Below are 27,216 nucleotides of genomic sequence, written 5' to 3' on the forward strand. Positions count from 1 at the left end.
CACAAATGTAATATACACCAGGTATGACAGGGTCAAGTCCGTTCAGCATGAATGTCCATTTGGCCTTAAAGATAAACGTATGTTTACATTCACTCGCTCCCACGAAAATGTTATCATAATAAGATTCACCACGATATATACAAAAGTTCCCTACATGCCAAGCGTCTAAAGCTATTTTTCCTTGTGTTTTTATTGCGGCAAAAGCATAATTATCTACTGAAGTCCTCTTACTTAGCTCCTTTTCCAATTTCGCATTCATTTGTGCCCTTCTATCATCTGTGCGATCTAAAAAGCTTATTTCTACTGCAGAGAGCGAGCAGGTAAGGTTTTCCCTATGAGCGTGAGCTGTTTCAAAAGGTTGCATTGGCTCGAAAAATTCCCTCATTATTTTAGCATCCCAATCTTTAGCAATCTGGCTTAGTTGCGTTATTATAGGAACATATGCAAAGGTAACATCATAATTTGAATAAAAATACTGTATGTTAGTTTGACCATAAAATCTAGAAGTTACTAAACTACATGTAATCCCATATGTAAGAGGCATGTGGTGATAAGTCACCCCTTCCGTTACCGATGTCGGTATCTGTGTACACACATAACAATCTTTCGCATCCGTAGTCTCAACATATTCTGTTAGTAGGCGATAGAAAACATTATACGAAAGTTCCTTCTTATCATGCAAGTGTCTCTCATCTAATTCTAGTCTTTTCAATGCGGTTAGTTCAGTGACAGTAACAGGAGCAGAAGTAGAAGCATCAATTTTCTCATTCTCACCCTTACCACGCGTTGCAAGCACTATTGCCATTATTATTAGTACACATGCAGTTATCAAGCCTATACACGCATATTTACAATATTTCACTCTACTGTTTTGTGTAGCGTACTTAGTCATGATCTGTACAGAATCAGAGAGCTAGAAGCACTTATAAAGAAACGATTTAGCAATTAGTTACAAAGCGGAACGAGCGCAATGTTCACACAGTTTTCTTCAGGAGCCCAGTCACTTATCGGTTAGCAGCATTTGTCTCAATTTGGCAATAACTCAGTCTTTTATCAGTTAGCAACGTTGTCTCAAATCGGGTTTAAGAGTCAATCAGGTTATCAAAGTCTTATCAAGTTAGCAAATGTCTCATCCGGTTTAGCAATGTCTCAGCTGGTTGTATCACGTTAGATTATAGCAAGCAATGTCATTTATCACCCTTTCAATCAATAGTGTCCATAAAACTTTTCTTTTCTATTGGTATCTCTTCTTCTTCGTTCTCGAGGCTAAGAGATACAAATTCGTCGGTCCAATCGTCATTGACTACATATGCCCATTCTGGACCGGAATATCTCCTGTTTGGTATCCTTTTCCTTTTCAATTTTGCATCTCTCTTCGATTCTGCCTCACTGGTACTTTCCTCTTTGGCCAAGTCTTTTTCTTCACTTGATGTTGGTACCACGACAGACACTTCCTTTCTTTTCTCTTTCACTCTTGGCCCTTCACTGTCATTCAACGTTTCTCTAGTTCTTAGTTTTACTGGTGATATACTTGGTCTTCTCTTTGCACTGTGTCCACTTGATGGACCTGCGATCTCTTCTGAGGAAGTTTGAACAGTTTCGTTCTGTTCTGCCTTGTCCCCTCCTTCTGGGGAGTCAATCAGGTTTTTCTTTTCTTTTTCTGTACCGTCTGCTTCTGGGAAAGCCCTCCTCTGATCAGGCTCTCCTGCTTCTTCACCTCTTTCGAGCCCTTTGTCACCGTTACTTTCTTCAGGCTCTTTGTTACCTTCAGCTGCTTCAGGCTCTTTGTTACCTTCAGCTGCTTCGTCGCTGTCTGAGGTTTCTCCTTGGTCTTCCCCAAGTGAATCGGTTGTTTCGTCCTCAGAGAATATTTCTCTCTCTTCTATTTCTGCCTGTTCGCTCCTAGTTCTGTTTTGCTCTGTCTCAGCGCTCGGCACTTTGTTATCAGGTACTGGCAGTTTCAGCGCTTCAACTTCCTCATCTGTGGGACACAACACCTTCTTTGTATGACTGGCGTGAATCCAGTTGGGAACTCCTGCACACTTCACAGCGGTAGTGGTCATCAGGATCACTTGGAAAGGGCCTTTCCAACGGGGTTCCAGACACGACTTCCTCACGTGCTTCTTTATCACGACCCAGTCACCTGCTTTCAGTGTGTGTCCTGGACCTTGGATCGGTGACAAGGTGGTTGCTTCCACCTGGTGAGAGAAAGAGCGAACCACTTCAGCCAGACCTTTGCAGTAGTCTAACACCATATCATCTGTAATATTCAAAAGCGCGTTTGCGGGAACTGCAGGAAGTCTCATGGCCCTGCCCATGAGAATTTCGTGCGGGGACAATCCAGTCTTTCTGTCAGGGGTGTTTCTCATTGACATTAACACCAAAGGCAATGCGTCAGGCCATTTCAAATTTGTCGATGCACATATTTTCGCCATTCTTGATTTCAGTGTACCATTCATCTGTTCCACCAGTCCTGAGGCTTCAGGGCGATAGCTACAATGCAGTTTTTGCTCAATGTTCAGCGCTGCGCAAAGTAACTTTATCACCTTGTTATTGAAGTGACTTCCTCTATCTGATTCTAAAGAGATCGGGAATCCGAAACGTGGTATCAACTCCCTCAACAATAGTTTTGCAACTGTAAGGCTGTCATTTCTACATGTGGGGTATGCTTCAATCCAGTGACTAAAAATGCACACAATCACCAACACATACTTCAGACCTCCATGCACAGGCATCTCAATAAAGTCCATCTGCATTCTGCTGAACGGGCCACCCGCCCTGCCAATGTGGCTCACGTTCACAACCGTTCCCTTTCCTGGGTTCATCTGCTGACAAATGACACAACGATGGCAAACTGCTTCTGCAACTTGATGGAATCTGGGGTTAAACCAATCAGTTTTGAACAATCTTATCATGGCATCTCTCCCTAGGTGAGCCTGCCCATGATAGAACCGCGCTAGCTGCGATAAGAGACTATTTGGTAAAACAAATTTTCCCTCATTTGAAACCCATAACTCATCTGGTCTCCTTGTACATTGTGACTTAATCCAGGAAACTCTTTCATCCTCCCTGACGCTATTCTGTAATGCTTTTAGTTCATCCATTGTATCCACGACCTTCAAGGCAAATGCTTCAGCTGGTTCGAGCTCTGGCTCACTTATCAAATTCCATTCATCCCTGAGCAATATACAGTTCAAGGCACAAAATCTTGCGACTTGATCCGCATATGCATTTCCCAGGGAAACATAGTCCTGTCCTTTTGTATGAGCACTACACTTTACCACTGCAATTTCGGCTGGCATCTGAATGGCGTGTAACAATTCCCTTATTCTCTCCCCGTTTTTCACTGGGGACCCTGAAGAGGTCAGGAAACCTCTCTGTGACCATAGTTGCCCAAAGTCGTGCACAATTCCAAACCCGTACTGACTGTCAGTGTAAATGGTAACCTTCATCAATGTAGACAGTTGGCATGCTCTTGTAAGGGCTACAAGCTCTGCTACTTGTGCGGAATAGACTCCTTGAAGCCAGGATGCTTCCAATACACCTGTTACAGTACATACAGCATATCCTGCTTTCAAAATTCCCAACCCATCTCTTAGACATGAACCATCAACAAAAACAATATGGTCATTTTCATCAAGCTTAGTATCCCTAATATCAGGTCGGGGTTTTGTGCAAAATTCAGTCACCTGAAGGCAGTCGTGCTCGACGTCTTCAGCGTTCTCAATTTCAGCATTTTCACCGGGAAGTAAGGTTGCTGGATTCAACGTAGTGCACCTTTTCAGCTGCACATTCGGTGAGCCCAGAATTATTGTTTCATACCTTGTGAGTCTTGCTCCAGTCATGTGTTGCGTTCGGGAGCGGGTCAAAAGTATCTCAACTGAGTGAGGGACCATGACTGTTAATGGGTGTCCCATCACTATTCCTTCACTCTGAGTGAGGCTGATACCAACTGCTGCTACGGCGCGCAAACACCCTGGCAGTGCTGCTGCGACCGGATCCAAAGTAGCTGAAAAATACGCTACTGGTCTGTTTATGCCACCATGGGCTTGGGTCAAGACAGACAAAGAACATGCATCACGTTCATGACAAAACAATGTGAAAGGCTTTGTGTAATCAGGCATACCTAAAGCTGGAGCCCTGCACATGCATTCTTTCAATTCAATAAAAGCATCCATCTCATCTCCTTTCAGCTCAATTTCATCCAAGGCATCCTTCTGGTCCAGTTTCAGTAAAGGCTTTGCTAGAGTTGAAAAGTTGGGAATCCACTGGCGACAGTAGCTCACCATCCCCAAAAACTTCCTCACCTCCCTCCTCGTCTTTGGTGGACTCATTTGAAGTACACTTGTTATTCTTTCCTTCATTATTCTCCGTGACCCTTTCTCTATTTGATGACCCAAGTATTTTACTTTCTTCTGACAGAACTGCAACTTTGAAGGAGACACCTTGTGTCCATTCCTTCCCAAATGGTTCAGTAGAGCAATGGTGTCGGCTGTGCAGCCACTTTCTGTCTTAGATGCAATCAGTAAGTCATCGATGTACTGTACTAGGGTTGACTCGAATGGCAATTCTAACGCTTCCAAGTCTTTCTTTAGAATCTGATTGAAAATTGACGGTGACTCCGAAAACCCTTGAGGAATTCGACACCAACTGTAAACTCTGTCTAAGAATTTGAAACAAAAGAGAAATTGGCTGTCCTCATGAAGAGGCACCAAAAAGAATGCTTGTGACAAGTCAATGACTGAGAACCACTCGGCATCGCAAGGGACTTGAAACATTATCACAGCTGGATTCGGTACTACAGGGCAGCATTTAATTATGATGTCATTTATTTTCCTCAAGTCCTGCACGATTCGGACCTTTCCACTCGGCTTTATTAGTCCCATGATTGGTGAATTACATGGACTGCTTAACACTTCTTTCAGTACTCCCTGTTTTACAAACTCGTCAATGAGTTGGGCGACTTTCATGAGGGTGTCTTGTGCCATGTGGTATTGTGGGGTCTGGGGAAAGGTTACATTGGGTTTTACGGTCACTTTCACTGGTTCCACTCCTTTCACCAATCCCACCTCTTTTCCTGTCATATCCCACACTTCCTTTCCGACTGTTTCCCGTAATTCAGCTGGAATATCTTCTTCAGTTATCATCGGAAAAAGGTTAATCAGAGGATATTCTTCATCGACAGTTTCCATCTCATCCCCTTCTACACTGTCCTCTTCTTCCCCATCACTGCTCGTCTGAATTCTAATTCCATCGTTCGAACACATAATCGAACATCCCAATTTGCACAATAGGTCTCTCCCTAACAGTGCTATCGGGCTTGAGTCACATACCACAAAATTATGTGACCCTTGATAGTTACCAATTCTGACTTGTACTGGATCTGTGATTGGGTTCGTCAGGTGCCTGTTTGCTACTCCCACTACTTGAACTGTTCTCCCTGAGAGTGGCAAATTTGGTACTTCAATGCTCCTAACAGTTGAACGTGTGGCTCCTGTGTCAACCAAGAATGAAACACGATGACCCATAACTCTTCCCTCCACATATGGACCCTTTTGATCAACTTCCAAGGATGCTGCAAGCACACAATTTCCCTCCTCATCTGAACTTTCACTCTCCCATACATTGTTTATTCCATTCTCACTGTGTAATGGGAACTGTTGTACGGTGCCATTTGTATTCATCACCTGACCCGAGACCTGTGGAGGAACCATCACTTGCTGCTGACTCACTGGTGCCAAAGGTATTTGCATTTGCTGATTAGGTACCATGGGAAACTGCTGTTGCATTGGCTGCATTTGCGTCATCTGCATACGGGGCATCTGCATCTGCTGCGGCTGCATGGGCTGTAATCCCTGCAGCTGATTTATGGTCTGAAAATTTGGGTTTGGACCTCTCATTTTCGGTCCCCTCATTGTCTGGAATGCATTGACATCATTGTTTTGCTGACCAACACCTGCACCTTCCTGCATCACCATCGGGCACTCGCGTTTCCAATGCCCGACGATTCCACACACGTGACACGGCATCACCCTTTTCATTGCCTGCACACCATTCGGAATTGCAACTGTGTTCAAATCCGGACCATTACTCCCAAAGCCTCCTCTGCCTCTGCCTCTCGCCTGTGGCTGAAACACCATATTTCCCTGCGGCTGCGGCTGCGGTATCTGCTGTTGGAACCCTTGCAACCCTTGCAGACCTGTCTGAGCTGCTTTAAGTTGCATCACCATCACTTTCTCTTTCAACCTTTTCTGTTTCACTTCAATTTCGTCGCTACAGTATTTCACATAATTCAACACCTCATCAATAGGTTTAGACTGCCAACAAATCAAATGCGTCTTTATCATCTGACTTATCTCTGGTCTCAGCCCTTCCACAAATCTAAACACAAAATGAAGCATGTCCTTCGCCTCTATTGTTTCCGTGCCACTGTAGTTCTTGAACACCTTCAACAACCTCTCATAGTAACCATGAATCGACTCTTTAGCCTCTTGGGCAGTTCGATCAATCTTCTGCCAATCCACATTTTTCGCGGCAACCTTCGTCTTCAAATGCTCAATCACCTTATAGTACAAGCTCATTACCATAGGTGATGGTGCACCCGTATCCCTGTCTCTCTCTGGTTCACTTGTCGGCCAACCTACAGCCCTTTTGCAGTCTTCCCACAAATCTGCCGGAACCACAATCTCAAAGAGGGTGTTCAGGTCTTCCCAAAGACATTTTGCAAGCTTCACAAACCTATCAGTCTGTTGATACCATTCAATCGGTTTCTCTCTCAGTTTGGGAAAATCATCCGTAAAAGACTGAATGTCGCTTCTGTGCCACGGTACATGTATTAATTTTCCCCCTGCTGTCTCCCTCATTGGTAACATGGTTATTGCATCACTACTCTGCGGTCTTTTCTCCTTATGCTCTGGGACACTATTTTTCCTCTTTTCCTTTTTCTTTGCCCATCTGCTTTCCCATTTGTCTAAGCACCTCCACACTTGTGCACTCTGCAGCAATTCTCTAAGGTGCGTTTTCATGCCTGCTGACCTCATGTGTTCAAAGTCTGTGGTCCCGAAATCCAATCTATAGCTCCTGCTCAAGTGTTTTGTCTTGTCTATCTCAACCCCGTTTTTGTCAGCTATTTCTTGCAACCTTCTATGTACCTTGTTCACTTCTCTCGTAATCCTAGGACATAGATACCTCAGCTCTTCTTCCGAGTAGGACTCTAACCTATTCAAACCCATAGTCCCTTCCACCAATTCTTCTGCTTCCATGTTCAACCTGACCTTATTCAGATAGTCTTCTCCCTTCCTACTGGCTGAGCTTTGTGTGGAATTCAGACTGTTGAACCACTGTGTCAGCTGTTGCGCATTCAACCCCATCAGTGTAGCATTCACATCGACTGCCATTGATGGTTGCGGCAACTTTTCAGTGTTCGATGATAGCGGTATCATCAGTGGGGGACTCGACCTCACCACTGTTGACTGAGCACATATGGGACTAAACTCCATCAAGGACCCAGATCCAGTTGGCAGAGCCGCTATCGGAGTTGTCTCTGGAGTGTTTTCTATGCACCTCCTTTCCGTCCCACTCTGCACCATTGATCCTTGACCGCTCATACCTGAGTTAGGCTGAATGTACAAAGGTACCGGTGGACCTACAGTAATGGGTAGGGATATCGCATCTGGGTTCTGTCCATTCCCCAGGTTCTGAGGCATGTTCATTCCCACACTATGGGTCATCATTGCCGGCATGCCCGTCTGACTCCCCGTCATCTGAGCATGTGCGGTTCCCCCCTGCATCTGCTTTTGAGGCATCAAAAACTGGGTTGATTCAGCTTGTGCCAATGTTGGGTTGCGACCATTCTGTACTCCCATTACGGTTGGATCTAGAATCATTCCCGTACTGTTGTCACTGCTGTAGTACCTTGGGACCTGCGGCTGATAATTTTCTGCTGTTTTCAATATAGGCACATCTGGATATATTCTCCTAACCTGCGGTATCTGCGGGGTGAACAGTAAACTCAGGTCCTTAGATCCCGATGGCGTTTCTGAACTCGGAGTTTCATTATTCTGTACCGGTGCCGGAGGGGCAGAACTGGTACTTGGACCTTGTTCACTCTCTGCATAAGGTGGTGGACGGTCGTTCAGCAATTGCATGATGAACTCCTCATCCTCTGACTCGTCTTCTCTCCTTAACTTTTCCTCGTCCTCTCTATCTTTGGAACACCTCCTGTTTGTCTTACAGGTAGCTTTCTTGCCTGTCGCCTCTTCTTCCTTAGCAATTGCGGGAAACAATTTTATCCCCTGCAATATATCTGACCTCCACACCTTCTGTGCATTATCCCACCTAGCGTCCGCTAGTGTCTTTTCTACCTTTCTTATCCTGGTCTCGAACTTCTTTTGCTGTTGCTGTCTAGCCATTAGTTCCCAAATCGCTAGAGCCTCAAACTGTGCTGGCCTTGGAGGTACCTTCATGTCGTACATCGCGAATCTCAAATTCTCTAGGATCCTTATATTGAATGTCCCATGGATCGGGAACGCTACGCTCCCATGTCTCTCTGTCAGCTTGTGCCATTGCTTTAGCCAAAGGCACGGAGCTACCCCCCTTTCCTCCATTACAATGTAAGCTGGTGTACCTTCGGGTGGCGTCTCCTCTCCTACGCTCGCTTTAATGTAAGACTCCCCCTTCATCGCACTCTTTAATGCTTTAAAAAATTTCATTTTCTCGTCTTTTATTTCACAAAGTTTGTAATCAATAAGTGACTTTAATTCCCGGAATACTCTTCGCTTGCCTTTCCCCTTCCAATCGAGCCCCACGGACTGCGTCCAATCCGTGCGCGGCCCTTCTTTGCAACCAACCTATCCCAGCGCGGCTCCTAGTGACGTCACACTCACACACACTGCGGCTGACAAAGCCTCGCGGCTTGTCCTCCTTCACTCCGCTCCTCTCGTAACAACTTCTGGCATGTATCGCGAGCAAACAAATAATAATAAAACAGATCTGTCGGTTTACTACAGGAAGGGTAACACAATCGCTTCAGGACCTTAGGGATTTTTCACTAGCCTCGGCAGTTATTCCATCTTTCTCGGTCCCCACTTTCGCAAGCAAATCCTGACCCGCAGACTCTGCTCTCAACTTGTCAATGATCTATTCTAGTGCACTTAGAATTTGTCAAAGCCCGAAGTCGAAGTTTTCTTTCACTCCCTTAACACACGTACCGACTCGTTGACCACGCCCGGTCAACCTATTAAACCGACCAGACCACAACATAAAACAAGTGTCTCATACACTTTTCAACATACTCCGGAGTCTCTTGACCTCACAGGGCCCGTCTCAACAACAACAACCACGTGGACCTTTTTCTGCACAAAGCGCCACATGCACATGAAGTTCGACGACTTCCCTACTCTCACACTCGGAGTCGCACCTCCGCTATTCTCTAAAATCCTCGCAACCTTTTCAAACAATCTGCGGCAATAAGCTGTGCAAGCGCAAAACCCTGACTTCACTCATACCGTCACTAGTACCGCCAACGCCGATTTCACACCTCCATTCTCTCCATTCGCAAGCTCCGAGATCCCGGGAAAGTCGCGGGGGACTTAGGGCATCATCATTCTCTCAATCTGTTTTACCCAAGAAAAATCTAATTCAACACCATATACCTCTCGAGTGGGGTCTCAAAGAGCGCAACCGTTACCTCTCGAGCGGGGTCCCAAAGGGCGAAACCGTTACCTCTCGAGTGGGGTCCCAAAGGGCGAAACCGTTACCTCTCGAGTGGGGTCCCAAAGGGCGAAACCGTTACCTCTCGAGTGGGGTCCCAAAGGGCGAAACCATTACCTCTCGAGTGGGGTCCCAAAGGGCGAAACCGTCCTCTGCTACCATCTACTGATAGAGCGTTCCGTCCTAATAAATTACTTGTATTTGGACGCTCTTGGGTCGATGAATCTTTTGACCAAGTGGGGCTCTCTTCACCCGAGATTAGTCAATTTAATCAAATCAATAATCAATAACGAACATAAGCAATGCCCTGATCAACATAACACTTCACAATTAATCCAGAAAACATTTCGGCGAACCATGACCTTTCGGCCATGAATAACCACACCAGTTCATTCAAAGTTAATGAATTTATTTCCCTATATTAACAAAGCTAGCACAATATAAATGTGTCTCAACACCAAATGGTATATGTAAATGAACATTAATAGCTGTCCATAACGGCGAAAAGATGCAATCTATGCAGCATTTGAATAACAATGCATTCGATAATAGCAACGCAAACCACTAAAACTATAATCTGTAATGGGCTAATTGCATACATTAGTCAGCATAACAAGGTCTCAAATTGCATCGTGCAACAAATGAATCCTCATCTAACCTCAAATTAGCATCTGCATGTGGGACTTCATGCAAAAAACAATTTAGCAACATTGATTTGGAAAACTCCTAACTAGGGCTCTTATCAAAAATCAGCAGTTGGTTACCTAAAAAGAAACACAATGCAATTGTACATTTTCCTTTCATATTTACCAAATTCAATCAGCATTCAAGGAAGTCTTCGTCTCACAGGTACCGGTTTCGATCAGCATGGGACGGGGCAAAGGGGGCAGGGTGGACGGGGCAATTGCCTCACAGCGGCAAGATAAAAGGACAAAACTTCTACTTTATGCAAAGGGGCAGATCAAAGTTAAAGTCTCTAGAGCGAGAATTACTTAAAGTCTCTTCCTCTCGATTAGAGAAAGCATCAAAGTCTCATTCAAATGGCGTCGAACATCAATTGGCATCGTAGAAGATGGCAAAATGACGAGGTCGGCAAGATGGGCCATAATGGCTGCAATGGGCAATAATGTCCTCAATAGGTGCAGTGGGTAATGGCCGCTTTCTTCTTGTGCCCCAGGTTTAAATAATCAACAGTTCAAATCCAGTAGGGTCTTCCATTGGAGGGTTCATAGGTTGGCTTCAAATTGTCCAATCAAAAACAACAATTTACAAGCTTCTACCTAGGCCTACATTATCCTTGGAGTCGGGAACGTAAGTTGCAACATATTTTACCAATTAACTCACTTTCAGAGCTTCCATTGTCTGCACCTGCAGATTGACCTTGGAGCAAAGAAGAAGATGCCAGGCTGGCACGAAACCTTAAAGATAAGCATGTGAACCGATCTCACTGGAAAAGTACAGCTTCAAGCAGGAATACACGTTTTATTAGCACATTAGAAAAACACGAGCATCTAAACCGTGAGACAAGGCAACTAGGCCAAAGCCTCCACTAAAGTTATGCTAAGTTAAAACATTTCAAACAAGCAAATCATGGCACACGTTTACGGTTATGTCAGATTAGTACAATTCTAATACATCACGTTATATAAAGCACGCTTATAAATGTTGGCGAACTACTCTGAGGGCACATTTGTCCCCGTACAATCTTTATTAGTTCGGTTAAAGTCACACTTGATTATTGCGGCACTACGTTTATGCGCTAATAAATGTAAAACCTTCGTTTCTGCGTCATCAATCCTTAACCTTAAAAACTCCTCAGGACCGCAACCTCCACCCACCCCCAAACCTTAAAATCCCTCACTAGTCCTAAACTTTGCCCATCTATGAACCCTAAGACCCCTCAACACCCTTACACTCCATCCATCCCTGAACCCCCAAAACACCTTATACCCCTAAACCCCACTAATCTGTGAACCCTAAACACCCAGCACTCCTAAACTCCACCTATTCCTGATGCATAAAAAGCCGTCACCACCCCCTAAAATCCATCCATACCTAAACCCCAAAAGCTCTTTTCTATGCCTGCACTCCACCACTTCCTTACCCATAAAATCCCCTCACCAATAACCATTACCCATCCATGAACCCAAAAAACACTGACTAGTTCTAAACTCCACCCAAGTTTAATGTAATTTTGGATTTTTCATTAACATGATCTTTCCTTTAAAATGTTTCCTTTAAATTTGTGATGTATTTGTATTTCCTTAAAACTGATTTTCCATAATCTGGTTACCTCCACTGTGGTTTTTCGTTTTCGTTTTTCCAGTAATTCAAAATACCTATATCACAATACACCCTGACTTCAACTGCTGGCTTCTCTTTTCTAGCTTCCTAAGGTAATTACAGTAGGCACAGGGGGACTTCAGGAGAGGGAGGAGAGAGACAAGAGAGTTTGGAGGAAGGGGGCAAAGCTGGTTTAAATTTTTTTGTCAGGACTGCTTTTGGTTTCCAGTCCAGCCCCTCCAAGTTATACCTAACTGACCTGGAGCACTGACGGCCGCTGGGCCTGGCTGGAGGCAAAGTGAAATCTGCCATATTAGAAAAAGCTATGGACCGCACCCTCTGCATACTGAGAGGTATAAAGCTGGTCCAGGCATTGACCAAGTGTGTCTGTTGCCTTCCTGCCACAGGCAGTAGTAACACCAGGACTGGACAGCCAAGACCCGTGCTGTAAGGATGTTGTGACACAGTGGTGGCCCCTGTTTCGGTCTAGATGTGCTATGGCAGAGGGTATGTCCCAATTGCTGTGCCATGGACCAGATAAGGGGCACAGACAAAGACAAAATTACTTGATAGTGGATTTCCAGGCTCACTCCAGAGGGGCAGACAGGCAGCACTGTGAGTGAAGTGGAGGGCTCGGTTGGTGTGGTAAAAAAGACTGAATTGGAGTCCATGACTGGAAGCGCTCACATTTGGCTGGGAGTTATCTTTGGCTCCCCCATGCGGAAGAGGCAGGAGGCAGCTGGCTGTGTGGCACTGGGGCTAATGGGTGCACCATGGAAAAGTAGTGGAATAGAAGTTGGAAAGACCTGCTGAAGTGGCCGACGCATGTGTCACCTGCCTTCTCATGCCTTCCTCTTCCCACAGGACTCTTGGTGCCACCAGCTACAGAGGGAGCCAAAGCCACTGAGATTTATGGTCAACTTCCTACCTTTGCTGACTCAGAGACTCTTCTGGAGAATACGTAAAATTAAAGAGCCTGGTCTCTCTGAGTCACCCTTTAGTGCGTTAAAAACAGGTGACCTGACTTTAATAGAAAGACTGCTAAAAGCAGAGAAGATGGGCGACCAGGGCTACCACAAAGCATAACACAGAGGCCCCACACCATACTTAAAGACTAACTAGTTGCAGATGAGGCTGATATGATGGTGAGCTCCCGTGACAGGTGAGTGAGCCAGGGAGCCCCCTACCGATTGGACATTTTTTAGAGATAGGTCAAGCCACAAATGCCTGAGTGCCTGAGACCCATTAAACTTTGACAGTCACAGAATAATGCTGTGCCCAAAGAAATAGCAATGCCGAAAATAAGAGTGGAGGACACCTGGACTCATGCACATTATGGGGGTCATTCTGACCATGGCGGTAATTACCGCCATGGCGGAGGTCGGCGGTAGCACCGCCAACAGGCTGGCGGTGCACCGCTGGGCATTCTGACCGCGGCGGTTCAGCCGCGGCCAGAAACGGAAAGTCGGCGGTGTACCGCCGACTTTCTGCTGCCCGTCTGAATCCTCCATGGCGGCGGAGGCGCTCTGCCGCCATGGGGATTCTGACACCCCCTACCGCCATCCTGTTCATGGCGGCTCTCCCGCCATGAACAGGATGGCGGTAGGGGGTGCCGCGGGGCCCCTGGGGGCCCCTGCCGTGCCCATGCCAGTGGCATGGGCACGGCAGGGGCCCCCGTAAGAGGGCCCCAAAAAGTATTTCAGTGTCTGCCCAGCAGACACTGAAATACGCGACGGGTGCAACTGCACCCATCGCACCTTCCCACTCCGCCGGCTCAATTCTGAGCCGGCATCCTAGTGGGAAGGTTGATTTGCCCTGGGCTGGCGGGCGGTCTTTTGGTGGCCGCCCGCCAGCCCAGGGCAAATGTCAGAATCACCGCTGCGGTCTTTCGACCGCGGTGCGGTGTTCTGACGGCGGTACCTTGGCGGACGGCCTCCGCCGTCCGCCAAGGTCAGAATGACCCCCTATGTCTGTGATTGCTTGATTGCTCACAGCCACAAATGATCAGGGTGGGGAGCACCTGCACACCCTCATACAATCAGCTGGGTGGACCTCAGTGACCTAATAGTTACAACTTGGATGAGCTACACACGTGAAGGAGATCACGCAAAGGGTAGGGTCAGGAAAAATAACCTACCCATACTGCACTTCCCATATTGTCAGAAGGCCTTCAACTACCTAACCCAATGGATATGACAGATAGTTCCAAAATGTTGATGGTTGATCGGCACACCATGGCCTTGTACTGAAAATGCCCCTAAGGGCACCATCCCACTCCCTCATAGCCACTAATATGAATTGCAACGATAAAGCTAAAGATAAAGTTGAAATTTTTAAAGCAACAAGAGAATGGGAGATTCTCAACTGAAAAAATAATGTGTGGAGGCCAAGCACAAAACTATGGCAATTAACTTTTTCTACATACTTGTGTACCCAGCAAAACTGAAAGTCATCTTCTATGTGAAATCTTGTGGGAGTGGATTGAGGAGAGACCAGCACTATGGCAGAGAGAGGGGGGGAGATCGGCCCAGAAAGATAGGCAGTTGGGGGCAATCAAGTGATTCCCTTGCAATTTTTGATGCTCACACCAATATCGGCATGCAGATGTGTTTTTCATTTACTTACCCAATGCATACCAACTACTGGGAGCGGAGGTGGTGTTGTCCCTGTACGGACTTTGGTACTTCCTAACGGGAGAAGTCCCTATTTTATGATATATGGTATGTCAAAATAAAGCAATCACATTCTCAATAGTAGTGGCAGACACTGGCTAAAGTTTAATGTATACTCAAAGAAAATAAGAGCAAAATAAATAATCTGGACCATCAATCAGGTTAGCATTAACGCATATAAATCAGAAGAACAAAGAACTCAGTAAAGATCTACAGAAACTCCAACGGATTTGCATTCTAAAAGTGAGATAAAATGAGCATCATACAGCAGAGAAGTGTGTCCTTTTAGAGGACTTTAGACAAAGGATTTCATTCACTACACAAGTACACGTTTAACAGAAAATGCATCAAGCAAGGAGAAACATTTACTACAAATTACATTCGAAGATACTTCCATGATACTATTACATTCGATTCAGAGGTTCTCAGCGTCTCTTCAGGTAACATGAGTTGATACATAGTATGTAATGCAGCCTGAGACCGGCAAGTGGTCTTTGATTAGGTATATCACGTTCACTGTGATTGGGAAAGCTTCAGCCTCTCAGTGTAAAGCTCACAATTCTTTATTAGAGGCAAAGGGAACAACAGTAGTGGTGTGTTATGATGTCACATTGAAAGTGGCAGAAAGCATGACATTGGCTTATGCTAGCATAAGCTTGATTTCCAGTACATTAAACATTGCAGTTAAAACAAAACGGATTCCACACTACACACAAAGAGGCATCTCAAAATGAGGAAGAACAGACTGGGTGTCCAGGGAGGCCTTAATGGACACAAAGTTGTGAACACTGGAAATGGAACGTCCCATCTCAGAAAACAGCCCTCTCAATCTCCTCTTCTTTAGAGAAAGTGGATGTTCCAGTGCAACACATTACTGTCACAGTGGACACCTATACTGCTGGTAGTGTAAGAAATATTTTGAGCCTTTCAATATGTGATCATGTTCGACTATCAGGATCCAAAATACATGAAGAGAAGTTGACGGGGTTGGGGCAGTGCCCTGATCCCCCCAGTCAGCCATGCTGACACTAGGTGAAACAACAAAGGAAAAACATGCTATCCAGGAAATTGAGTATAGGAGGCACCAAATTTCTGTGGATACTGGGCTTAATGGTTAAATGTCCCCCCTCAAACATTAGTTTCTTTACTATTGGTTATATAATGGGGTATAGCTAATGTGAGAAACCTGGTGAGGACAAATCTATTGATTATCTTCACCAGGCGGTGGCTTCACTACCTATGTTTTAGACAATAAATGGGTCAATGTTGGAAGTATAATGTCGGGTATAGAGGGGAACTGGTTTTGGCTTAAGTCACGATTGTCAACATTTGTTTGCACAATAAACACCTCTGTACTACTGCATACTCTCAGTTCCATTAACATGTTAATACTGACACAAGACTAGGGGCACATGTTAAACACTGCTATTGGAATGTCAGTGGGCAACTCAGCAGAATAAAAAGGGATGCTATATTTAAAGCTGCATAGATTGTGATGTCTCCTTATCCAGGAAACACACCTTCTTGGTACTAACTGTGAGTTTGTAAACAAATATGAATTCTGCTCAGTCCACCTTATAGGTTTGACTAGCAGTGTTTGATGAATGGCAATACTCCTTAAGCATTGATTCCCATTCCAAGTCTCCCACACACAGTCTGCCAGATTAGGCAGGTACAGTATGATACTAAGCATGCTCCACAGGAAGCTAATCAACCTAATACATTTTTATGCCTGCCACCACTATTGGCAGCCTCCCTCCAGCTTACTGGCTCAGTCCTTAGTGAGACCACATCAAACATACAATGATAGCGGGTTACTTGAATGGTCTCATGGTCACCCTGGTTGACAGAACAGGCCTCACATCACCTCACCTACTGAACAGATACCACCACATTTGTCATCTCATAACGCTTAATGATGCCTGCGCCTATACTATTCTGTGACATGTGTATGCATGTTCTTTTGAAGGGAACTCGTCATCCTCTATTAACCATTTTTTTCTTCAATTCTAAGAGATTCATTGGGTGGCTGATTGTCGGATGTATTTGACCACTTTTGGCAGCTCAACAAGTGCCAGCTGACCAAGGAAAACTTTAGGGAGGTGTTGAAGGAAAAAATCTAGCAAGAATTCGTAGTTAACAGTGCTTTGACTGAATATCCTTCAATGCTATGGGAAGAGCTCAAGCCGATGATATCAGGCAGTGCATTAAGCTTTATTTCCACCTTATGTGGGCCAATACAGCAAAGCTGATCTGGTTTGAGACTATATGGATCTAGGGAAAATAGCTTACAAAATAGGTGGTATTAGACGTGCCAGCTCTTGGCGTAGTTTCCCCTGTCTTTTTGGCTTCTGACCTTCTGTTTTGATCTTGTGATGAATTTCGTTTTTGCTGGCTTTAAGGACTCCGGACACTTTACCATTGCTGACTAGTGCTAAAGTGCAAGTACTCTCTGTCTTTATTGTATTAGTAATTGGTTTATCCATGATTGGCATATTTGATTTACTAGTTAGTCCCTAATACAGTCCACAGTGTGTGCCTATGGCCTGTAAATCAAATGCTACTAATGGGCATGCAGCACTGTATATGCCACCCACATGAGTAGCCCTGTAAACATGCCTTGGACCTGCCACTGCAGTATCTGTGTGGGAAGTTTTAACTGCCAGTTCGACCTGGCAAGTGCACCCACTTCCCAGGCCCAAACCTTCCCTTTTACTACATGTAGGTCACCACTAAGGTAGGCCCAAGACAGCCACAGGGGCAGGGTGCAGTGTATTTAAAATGTATTTAAAATGTAGGACATGTACTGATGTGTTTTACATGTCCTGATAGTGAAATACTGCTAAATTCAGTTTTCACTATTGCAAGGCCTATCTTTCCCATAGGACAACATTGGGATTGCCTTGAAATATCTTTTAAGTGTGATTTCCTATTGGGAGCAGATAGAGATATGGAGTTTGGGATCTCTGACCTCACAATTTAGAAATACATATTTTGGTGAAGTTGGTTTTCAAATTGTAAGTTTGAAAATAACTCTTTTAGAAAGTGGGCATTTTCTTGCTTAACTATTATGTGCCTCTGCCTGGTTGTGGAATACAGGTCTTGGTCAGGATGGCAGTTTGGCTGTTTGTGAATTCACTGTAGACAATCACACAAAGGGAGCTGTGGTGTGCCCTGTATATACTGATGGGTCTTCCTGGGATAGAGTGGAGGGAGGAGCTGACACTTGCACCTGAATAGGGGTGCGCCTAGCCTTACACAAAGCAGTCTCCAACTACTAGGGTGTGTCTGGGGCGAGGGCAAGAAAGGCAGGGTCTTGTGCATTACAAAGACTTTCCTCTGAAATGAGTATAAATATTGTGCCTCTGAGCCCACAACTACAGAACACTTCTGTACTGAGGACATTCTGCCAGGAAGAAGAGCTAGATGTCGTAGGAGGGACTTCCACTCTGCCTGTTGCTTTGCTGTGCTGGTTTGCTGCTTGCTGCCTATGCCTCTGTCCTGGGAGTGAAAGAATTGGACTTTGCTTTCTACATCCTGCTTTCCAAGGTTCTCCAAGGGCTTGAACTGAGCTTGCCCTCTGTTAGAAGTCTCAGGGATATCAAAGACTTAATCTGCCAGCACCTGGGCTCTCTTGCTGAGAGTCCCGACTCACCAAGTGGTGCAAAACTCAGTTCCTGGGCCCTTGTGCCCTTGGGCCCTTGGGAGTGAGTTCTGGTGTAACTAAAAAGAAACCAAGTACATCAACTCCAGAGCGACTTCAGAACTGGAGCTGCTGCCTGCACCAACAGTGGTGGTCCCCGCTAAGTGCACCGACCGCGACTGACGCTGCAGGGCCAACACCGCTGCAGCACCTCTGAAGTCCTGCCACAGTCCTGAGTGCTGTGTTCCGATGTGGTGTGATTGCGACACCATGAAGTCGACGCCTCGCATTTTGACCTGCTGGATTCATCGAACCTACTGGATTGTAAGGAACCGACGCCTCGCCACCAAAACCACATCACCTTCCCTGCAACTGTAAGGAACCAACGCCTCCCCTCCCCTGCCTGGCAGTAAGGAACGAATGCCTCACCTCCATGGTAGCAGTAAGGAACCAACACTGCACTGGCTCCAGCAACTCCTCAACTCGGTGCAATGACTTTATTTCATTGTTTACCAAAGGTACTGTGCTGGGGTCCGTAAAATTCCGTGGCCGGCCCACACTCCATCAATTACTTGGTGAAAGCCCCAGTTGGGGCTATTGTGTTTCTAACCACTTTATTGAGAGTTAACTTGTAAAAAGTTGTATCTTTGCTTGTGTAAGTTTGATTTTTCTTGTTTATGTCTTCTTTTATTCAGATTAATATTGGCTATTTTTCGAAACTGATGTGGAGTCCGATTGTAGTATTTTCACTGTGTTACTGTGTGTGTGTATACAAATACTTCACACATTGCCTCTGAGATAAGCCTGACTGCTTGTGCCAAGCTACCAAGGCCCTGAGCAGGGATTATCCTAGGTGTGTGACTCCCTTACCCTGACTAGAGTGAGGGTCCCTACTTAGACAGGGTGCAATCCACTGCCAACTAGAGACCCTATTTCTAACAGGTGGTATGATATCATAGGAACCTTTCCTCCAACTAGACTATCTCAGACAGAATGCAGTGCCTTTTGTCAGAACACTGTCGGAAGACAGGATTTCCAAAGCTATCACCCAACTCCCCACAGGGAAAACTCCAGGCCCAGACATGTTTGCTGGAATAATTTTATAAGCAACTTTTATGATTGTTTACCCCAGATTACTCAGCTAGCTAAAGTCCTCAGTGGAGGAAGAGGACTTCCTGTTAAATATATGTGAAGTGTTTAAGACCAAGGGCCTGATTTATATCTCAGTGGAGAGGTTACTCCATCGCAACAGTGAGAGATATCCCGCCTGCTAAAATCTAATTTTAGATTCCAGTGGATGGGAAATCCATCACCGTTGCAACGGAGTAACCCCTCCACTGAGATCTAAATCAGGCCCTATACTTCTAAACCTGGGAAGACTGGCAAATTGGTGCAATTCCTCCATCCTCCTCAGTAAATAAGAATCCGAACTCCTAGCTAAAACTCTGGAATTAGATTTGACTAAAATGGTCACCTGTTAAGAGTGCTCACTTTCACCTCTCCTTTACACAATGGCATTTCAGCCAGAGGCCCAAAAAAAATCACAGAGATGAGGAAGTGATGGGACCTAGATGGAACACAAAGGCAAAGTGTCTTTATAAACTATATTTATAGATGATCTTCACCTCACTCCAAGGCTCTCCTGCACACGCAGGCCCAAGGGTAAAGCAGACCCTAAATTTATTCAACTGGTTTTCAGACCTTACAGTCACCTGTGACAAATCTAGAATCTCCAAGGAGCAGTTGATATCATGAAATGGGCCTCTCACTCTTCTTGTAGAGTGTCTCATGATAACTTCAGATACCTAGGTATCCACATTCCAAAGGGCCACATTTAAGTTTGGATGGATAACATCATTCTCATGCCTAGAGGGTTGAATATAGATTTACTGCTATCTCAAAAGCCCAGATCCCTTTTCTTCAGTGAGGAGAGTTTCTCTAATGAAAATGTCAATCTTGCCAAAAGCCTTGTACATTATGCAGGACTTTCTCTTTAATATTCCTAAGTCTTTCTTAAAGGCATCACCTTCCTACTAAGATACCAATAGGGAAACAAAACACAAAGGATGTCAAAGTCATAATCACAGAGTCACCAACATATAGAGGTCAGTAGTGAGAGGTTTGCCTGACTATTTCCATTAACTTAGTCAAGCTTCGCATGTGGAGTTTGGAACCATGTAGGACACTGGCCAGCAGTATGCCCATTTTGTTCCTAGGGAGATTGCCATATCAGCTAGATCACACATTCAAGTTACTTACACTTAATCTGCAATACAGGACAGCACATATAGAGCATGCACAGATAATCCTCTATATGAGTCAGAAGTCACACAGAAGAGGATCACTTTCTTCAAACAATCAGGGAATGTACTAGAATTAGGGTATTTTGGATGGTGGTGGAAATTGCACTTGCTGAAGTTTTAGATCATCATATCACCCTTATTCCTTACATTGCTTTTGTTGAATATCCTGGAATAGCTGTGCTGCAATAGGTAAAAGAGGTCCAATTTTGGCGCAGTACTAGTCCTAGCAAAAGGAGACAAGAAGAACCTCCCATCTGCGCCCAATGAATAGCTGATCTAAATAAAGGAAATATATTTGAAAAGCCCATTTATGAGGCATGTGAGTGCCATAGAAAATACCACAAGATTTGGGACAAATGGCTGCAGTATTGGAACCAATCTGTGACTTACATCCTTGATAATTACATATGCCCATGTGAGTATCTCACAGTGTTTCTGTAATCATTTCAGCTTTGTAAGTACTTTATGAGTGTGCTTTTGTTGTCTGCTCTAAATTGTAAGTGCCAATAGAATGTTTCATAAAATAGAAAGCAAAAACTTGAATCTAAACAATCTGTAGTGTGGTCACATTTTAAACAGCACCATTGTCTCTCAGATATGTACCTTGGCTTTATTAGCTTTTCCTTTGTTTCTACCTTCCCATTGAGGCACCATCACCTTTTGCTGCTGCTAGGTAGACAACTCTGATGGACAGAAATCAGCACCATTTTGAGGTTAGACTCAAACATGGCTTTCATCAAACGGGTCAAAGATTTCCACTTGGGGAACTTTATCAAAATAATTTTTGCTGTTTTCCAATCTAGCAAAGACTATGGGTCTGGTGTGGAGGTTGGTGCAGGGAGTTTGCTCTGTTGGGATGGTGGAAGATAGTTCCTTTGCCCCTGCTAAGGGACTTCTGCCATCCAACTTTAGAGTTGTCTGCCGGCCTTGCAAAGAACTCTGGGTGTTTCTGTCAACATAAGAAAAGATTGTCTGACAGTACAGCCAACTAAGATGGGCAGATGTCATACTTTTCTAAAGCAAACTGAAGTGGGTCTTTTAAAAAAAAAAAGAATTAATTAAGAATCATTTTGAGTTTTGTCCTTCCTGTAACTGCTAGTTTTTTTCCTGACGGTGAAGGACAGGAAAAAAAGCATTACACAATACACCCTAAATAGGTTGGACTGTGTAAAGTCCTCTCTCCGAAAGCCCCCTACTCTGTCAGGCCATTAGGGGAAGTATTTATTTGACAGAGCTAATAGTGGCTCCATATTCAGAATACTTATCGTCAGGCTGACTCTAAATGACCGAGTGTTTGGTGGGCAATGAATTACTTTGTCCTCAATATTCTAAATCGAGCCCTACATGTGAAGACATTGCCAAAGAGAAGAACCAGTGAAAAACCTTGTGTCCCAGTACGCCCTTTTGAACTCCATATTATCTATCCTTGTGATTACTCTGTTATTTAAGTTTTAGCTGCCATCCTTCCTGTCACTTAGGCCCTGATTAGGGGTTAGATGTTTCTGTGGTGTGCAAACTCTGCACATGTAATTACTGTTATCTTGTGTTAATACCTCAACCATACAGCTAATCCCCTGGGGTAGGGAATAACTGTACAGACCCAGAATTACCATGCAGTACTGCACACAATATTCCCAAATCCAAGAGGTTTAGCACCAACATGGAAAACAGATTTTAATGGAGGAAATGCGTACGCTCAAGGTGTTGTAGAACAGCTACTGCAGGTTATCCTGTTCTGACCTGAAAATCTATGGTAAGAGATTTTCCACAGACACCTTTTACCACATTGTGTTCCCTGAAGACTCAGGTTTTAATAGAGAAAAGGTATGGATTTTTAGGTGTGGTAAAACATTTTCAGCACTTGCGCATATTTTCCCCTATTCTGAACTGAAATTCTGCTAGGGTCAGTAAGACATTTCTCCCAAGGCGTTTTTCCAGTATATTATTCCCGGGGCACTCAGGTTTTAATGGAGGAAATTTGTGGATTTTAGTTGTGGTAAAACAACTTCCACAGGCTATCCCCTGTTTCTGACCTGAAAAGCCATATGTAGCAGGAGGAGATTTGCCCCAGAGTATTTTTACTAAATAGTATTCACAGGGGACTCAGACTGAAGTCCTATGAAGCATAGAGACAGCTCTAGCTGTTTTGCCAACCTAAAGAAAATCCTAAAAAATACATACATACATGCATACAAAGAGCAGGGTTGAGCCACCCCTGTTCATCCAGTGGTCTGTCCAGCTGGCATTCATATTTTGCTTGTGCCCACCACAGTTTACTTATAGCTCAGGGCTGCAGATAAGCCGCCTTCACCAACTGGGTCTCTTGCACTGTGAGTGACGGCATTTTCGCTAATCACATGGGAACATTATCCCATGTAGTGTATTTCAGTACTGGGGCTGGTGGGCAAATACCTTACTTTGGTAATATTTTTCTTTTATTTCCCTAGGCTTTTTATTTTCTTTAGTTACTCTTAATGTTGTTATCCATGTTGTCTTCAGGCTGCAGTAATTCAAAGCGAATTTTGTTTGCACGAATACAAATCATATTTCCCTGTGATGTACCCTAAAACTAAAAAGGGTTTCTATACCTTTTCAAAGTAGGATCATTCTCTTATAGGACTTCATGTCTGCGGGATATTTCTCCTATAGAGTAGAGGGCCTGAGTGATCATACTTTAAATCTGTACAGACACTGCGGTATCAATCTATGGAGTATTTAGAGTCAGGGTGATTTCTCCCTCTAGTTTAAATGATCTGTGGATCCTTTTTTTCAGAGACTGTACGATCTGTGAAATCATTCTTCTGGGATTTATAGGGTACTTAGAAATATTCTCCCATACTTTAAGATCTGTGGCATCGTTCTCATGTCATGAATATTGTCTGGGTACTTTTTTTTCAATTGTGTACTGGGTCCCTGGGCTCATAGTTGAAAGCTACCTTTTGCTATTTGGAGCGTCTACACACTGTCGTTTCCCCCTGGTATTTCAGATGGTGAAGCTAGTCCTGGAGCGGAGAGAAGACTCTGGAGTTTCCAACAGCAGTCCAGCTGCCGATGCCAGGGTGGAGAACTCTGCTGCTCTTCCTGTAGGAACTATTCCTCCTGGCACTGCTGCGTACCTCCCGTTTGTTACAAAGGGTAAGATCGGTGCTCCCAGCTTGTGAGCAAATCTGAAGTACGTCTGGCACCTCTAGGTATTGCAAGATATTCTTTCAGCTCTCTGAGCCATGTACAAAAACTACTCAGCTTGTCTTTCACCGGCTTCTGTATTCACAGTCCGGATAGGTACCTCACACAGCAGCTTGATTTCCTGCTGCCTTTGAAATTGAACGATATATTTCTAACTCCCCTGACAACCTCCAAATAGTCATATTATCACCACCCTACTCATACCCTCACATCATTCCTGTATCTATCACATTCATGTCACCAACCCATTCCTAGCATGTCCCTGTTGAAATCTTCACCCCGTTTCTGTCCTCTCCCCCTTCATATGTTTAAATATTTCTAAACTCATCTCATTTGCATCTTCCCATCACACAACTTCACTGATATACGCAGCAATATTATTGTCTTGTAAGTCATATGTTTGCTTCATTCACCTTGTTCCTATTCTCACCATAGTAATATACCCCCATTTTCACATTCTCACCAGATTGAAATCAAAATACCTTAAAGGTCAAACTCCAACCCTAGTACAGCATATAACAGATTATCAAAAACTCAGGATCCTAAATTATTTTAATCAAGAAAGAGAAGTGTTGAGTGCTGGGACTGCTATAAGTAAGCTAGGAGGGTGACCAACGTTTCTTCAGGAGCCACAGAATCCTGTTGGTAGCAGCAAAGGGCAGAGTGGACCAGTGAAGGGTAAAATCCCAGTGGTGTTGGACCTGGGAGCAGCAAAGAGCTGGGTCCAGCAATGGACAAGATGAGAAACAGGCTGGCCTCATTTCTGATGCAGTATTTGCATGTGTATAGCCAATCTGATGGACGGGAGGTGCTATGTGAATGGGCAAACTATGTAAAAAGTCCTGCAGTAGGTGTAGACAGGGCAGCTGCTGATTTTTTAACTACCGCCCTTTAATTATATGGTAGTGTAACAGTAACAAAGTAGCACAATGTACAAATGAAGAAATGTAAAAAAAAGTAGTGGACAGAATGTATATCTAAACAAACCTATAAAACAAAGTAGTGGATGAAATATATATCTATACAAACCTATAAAAATCCTCTTTACAGAAGTGCTAGCGGAGGTGTTTGGAAAGAATCATTGCCCTTCTCGCTGTTTTGTGCACCCTGAACACCAATCGGAACTCCATGTTTGCATACATAGCAACAACAAAAAAAAATTTTGATTTTTGGCCGTCCGCCAGCTGTGATTGGAGCCTTGGGATGACAGGCAGGCTGTGGGGGATGTAATGTGCAATAGGCTCAAGCCTGGCTGTCATTGAAGAGTTACTGCCCTTCTGGGACACGTGTACCACGGTACAAACAGGAAGGAGGATGTCTGCTAAAACACTCGCTGCTCTCTGTTGCAGTGTCCACTCCACTACTCTTCCGCCCCCACACCATCGTGCACCTGATAAACAACAAAGATTGCCATTCACAGGTTTTGTCAGTCCTTCACACCTGTAGTGGATTGAGTGAGCATTAGTTGGATTCCATGAGATGCTTTTGTTCCCTGCTACCGGTTGGGGCCATGAGATGCTCCTGTTATGATCGCCAAAATAACCCTTTATAGACTCTTCCCACTATCCTTCCTTAGCTCAGCCCAAACCTCATTATACTACTATGATCTCCCAAACAACCCTTTCTAAATTCTTTCCTCATGTGTCCCTCCTTTGGCTCATTCCAAACCTCATTTTACTTCTATGATTTCCCTAATCCCTTTCCAGAGAGACTTCCCTCGTCCATCTGTGCATTTACTCATTCCGAACTTCATTTTACTACTGTGATCTCCAAATACGCTTTCTAGTCTCTTCCCTCCTCCATCCCTCCATTATCCTTTTCAATCCAACTAACAGACCCACATGTCCATGGCTTAAATTAATTCATATTTCACTGTTCTAATCCACCACTAATCCTTTTTGGGTTCCAGAGAAGCATGCTACTTGTTGAAAAGCGCTTCAATGTATCATCTGGTCTAGTAAGTGCTTTATAAATGCAATTACAATTACATTATGCCCTCCGTATGTCCATATTCCCCTCTTTCATCTTCTGCATATCCTAATGAAAAGCATATTGTCATTGGCAGTGTTACTGTATCCCTGATCCTAACACTTTTGTCACAGGGACTTATGTGGTTTATACTAAAACTCCTCAGATAGACAGCTGTGCGCCTGAAACTACATTTGGAAACTTATTACCTGTGCACCACACCCAGTGGTCACATTGTCTGTGGCACCTATAAATGCATTGAGTTGCTCTGTGAACTGATTCTTGCTGGGCTGTGAAAGTTGTGCTGAGTGTCTGTATTCCTTTAAAGAACGCTATTGCCACAGCATTGTCCCTCCTATAAGGTAGCACCACTACCATAACATGTTCATAATGTGAGATGTCACCTTACTTGTCTGATCAGAAAAAGTCACTTTTTATAACCTAGTGGACATCCTTTAGCAATTTGGGGTCCAATGTTTTCCTGTTCTGCTGTTACAGAAGCATATATGTCAGGTTATATCTATTGGTTCATCATTTTTAAGAGGTCGCCCGTCACACAGAATATTGTTGTCTCCACACCTTTGTTTAAATTGACGTTTCATCATCAGAATGACAGTTTCTAATTCTTTTAAATGCAAATGCCAGCCATCAGTGATCCCAGTGATGCACCAGTGTTTTACACAGCAGCCGTGCCTCCTTTAGTGCAGGGGAGCATCGCCCTCCTGCTGCCAGAATAGCAAAAATGAAAAATAAAGCAGTAATAAAACCATTTTATTAGAGTTTTATTTTTCAGTGCATCCAGCCAGCACGAGGCAAGTTTTGGAGTAGGGCCATCACTGCTGTTTGGCAACAGGGGAGTAGGAGTGGTGGGCATTCCAGTTTAAAGTGCGCATGTCACCTTGGCTGGCAGTCGTGCGACGGCCAGCCTCACATGCGCACTTTAAACTCCCCACTCGAGCTGTCTTACACAGCTGGGTGGAGAGCAGGCACAGGCCCCTAGGGCCTGAAGGAGAGTTGGATCAGGATGTTCCAGTCAATCCTGGTGCCTCTCTCATGCTTCCTGAACAGCAAGAGTGCAGCACCAGGATTGGTAGAGGGGGACCCTTGCTGCCAGGCTGCAGGATGGAGAGGGCCGGAGTAGGTAACTAAGTTTTCTTTTTAATTTACTGTGCCAGGCAGTGAGATATTCACACTGTCTTCAGCCCTAACTCCAGAGCTCTTCATCGTGACCCGTTATAAACACTGTTCATAACAGACCAAGTTTGAGAGTTTTGGGGTTGGGCCTAAGGGCATTCCTGATCGCCCAAATACTTCACCAAGAAGCAGCTGCCACTGGTTTTACTAAGGGGCATGTAAGTGTCTGAAGTGAGGAACATTCTCAAAAGAAGGTAAGTGTTAGGTACACTAAAACTTATCACAGCAGGGAAAATGTTTTGTAATAGGCTTCTCT

The 27,216-nt window shown here is 44.5% G+C and overlaps 1 protein-coding gene across 1 annotated transcript in view; it reads left to right on the plus strand.

The window, feature by feature from the left end:
- The window catches only part of FRMPD2 (FERM and PDZ domain containing 2), a 393,759-nt gene that overhangs the window by 224,275 nt on the left and 142,268 nt on the right, over nucleotides 1-27,216 (plus strand). Inside the window, exon 25 of the mRNA XM_069240896.1 lies at nucleotides 23,600-23,747. Within this exon, the coding sequence (XP_069096997.1) occupies nucleotides 23,600-23,747 (148 nt within the window). The remainder of the gene's footprint in view (nucleotides 1-23,599; nucleotides 23,748-27,216) is intronic.

The sequence above is a fragment of the Pleurodeles waltl genome, chromosome 6, assembly GCF_031143425.1.
Source record: "Pleurodeles waltl isolate 20211129_DDA chromosome 6, aPleWal1.hap1.20221129, whole genome shotgun sequence".
NCBI classification, from domain to species: Eukaryota; Metazoa; Chordata; class Amphibia; order Caudata; family Salamandridae; genus Pleurodeles; species Pleurodeles waltl.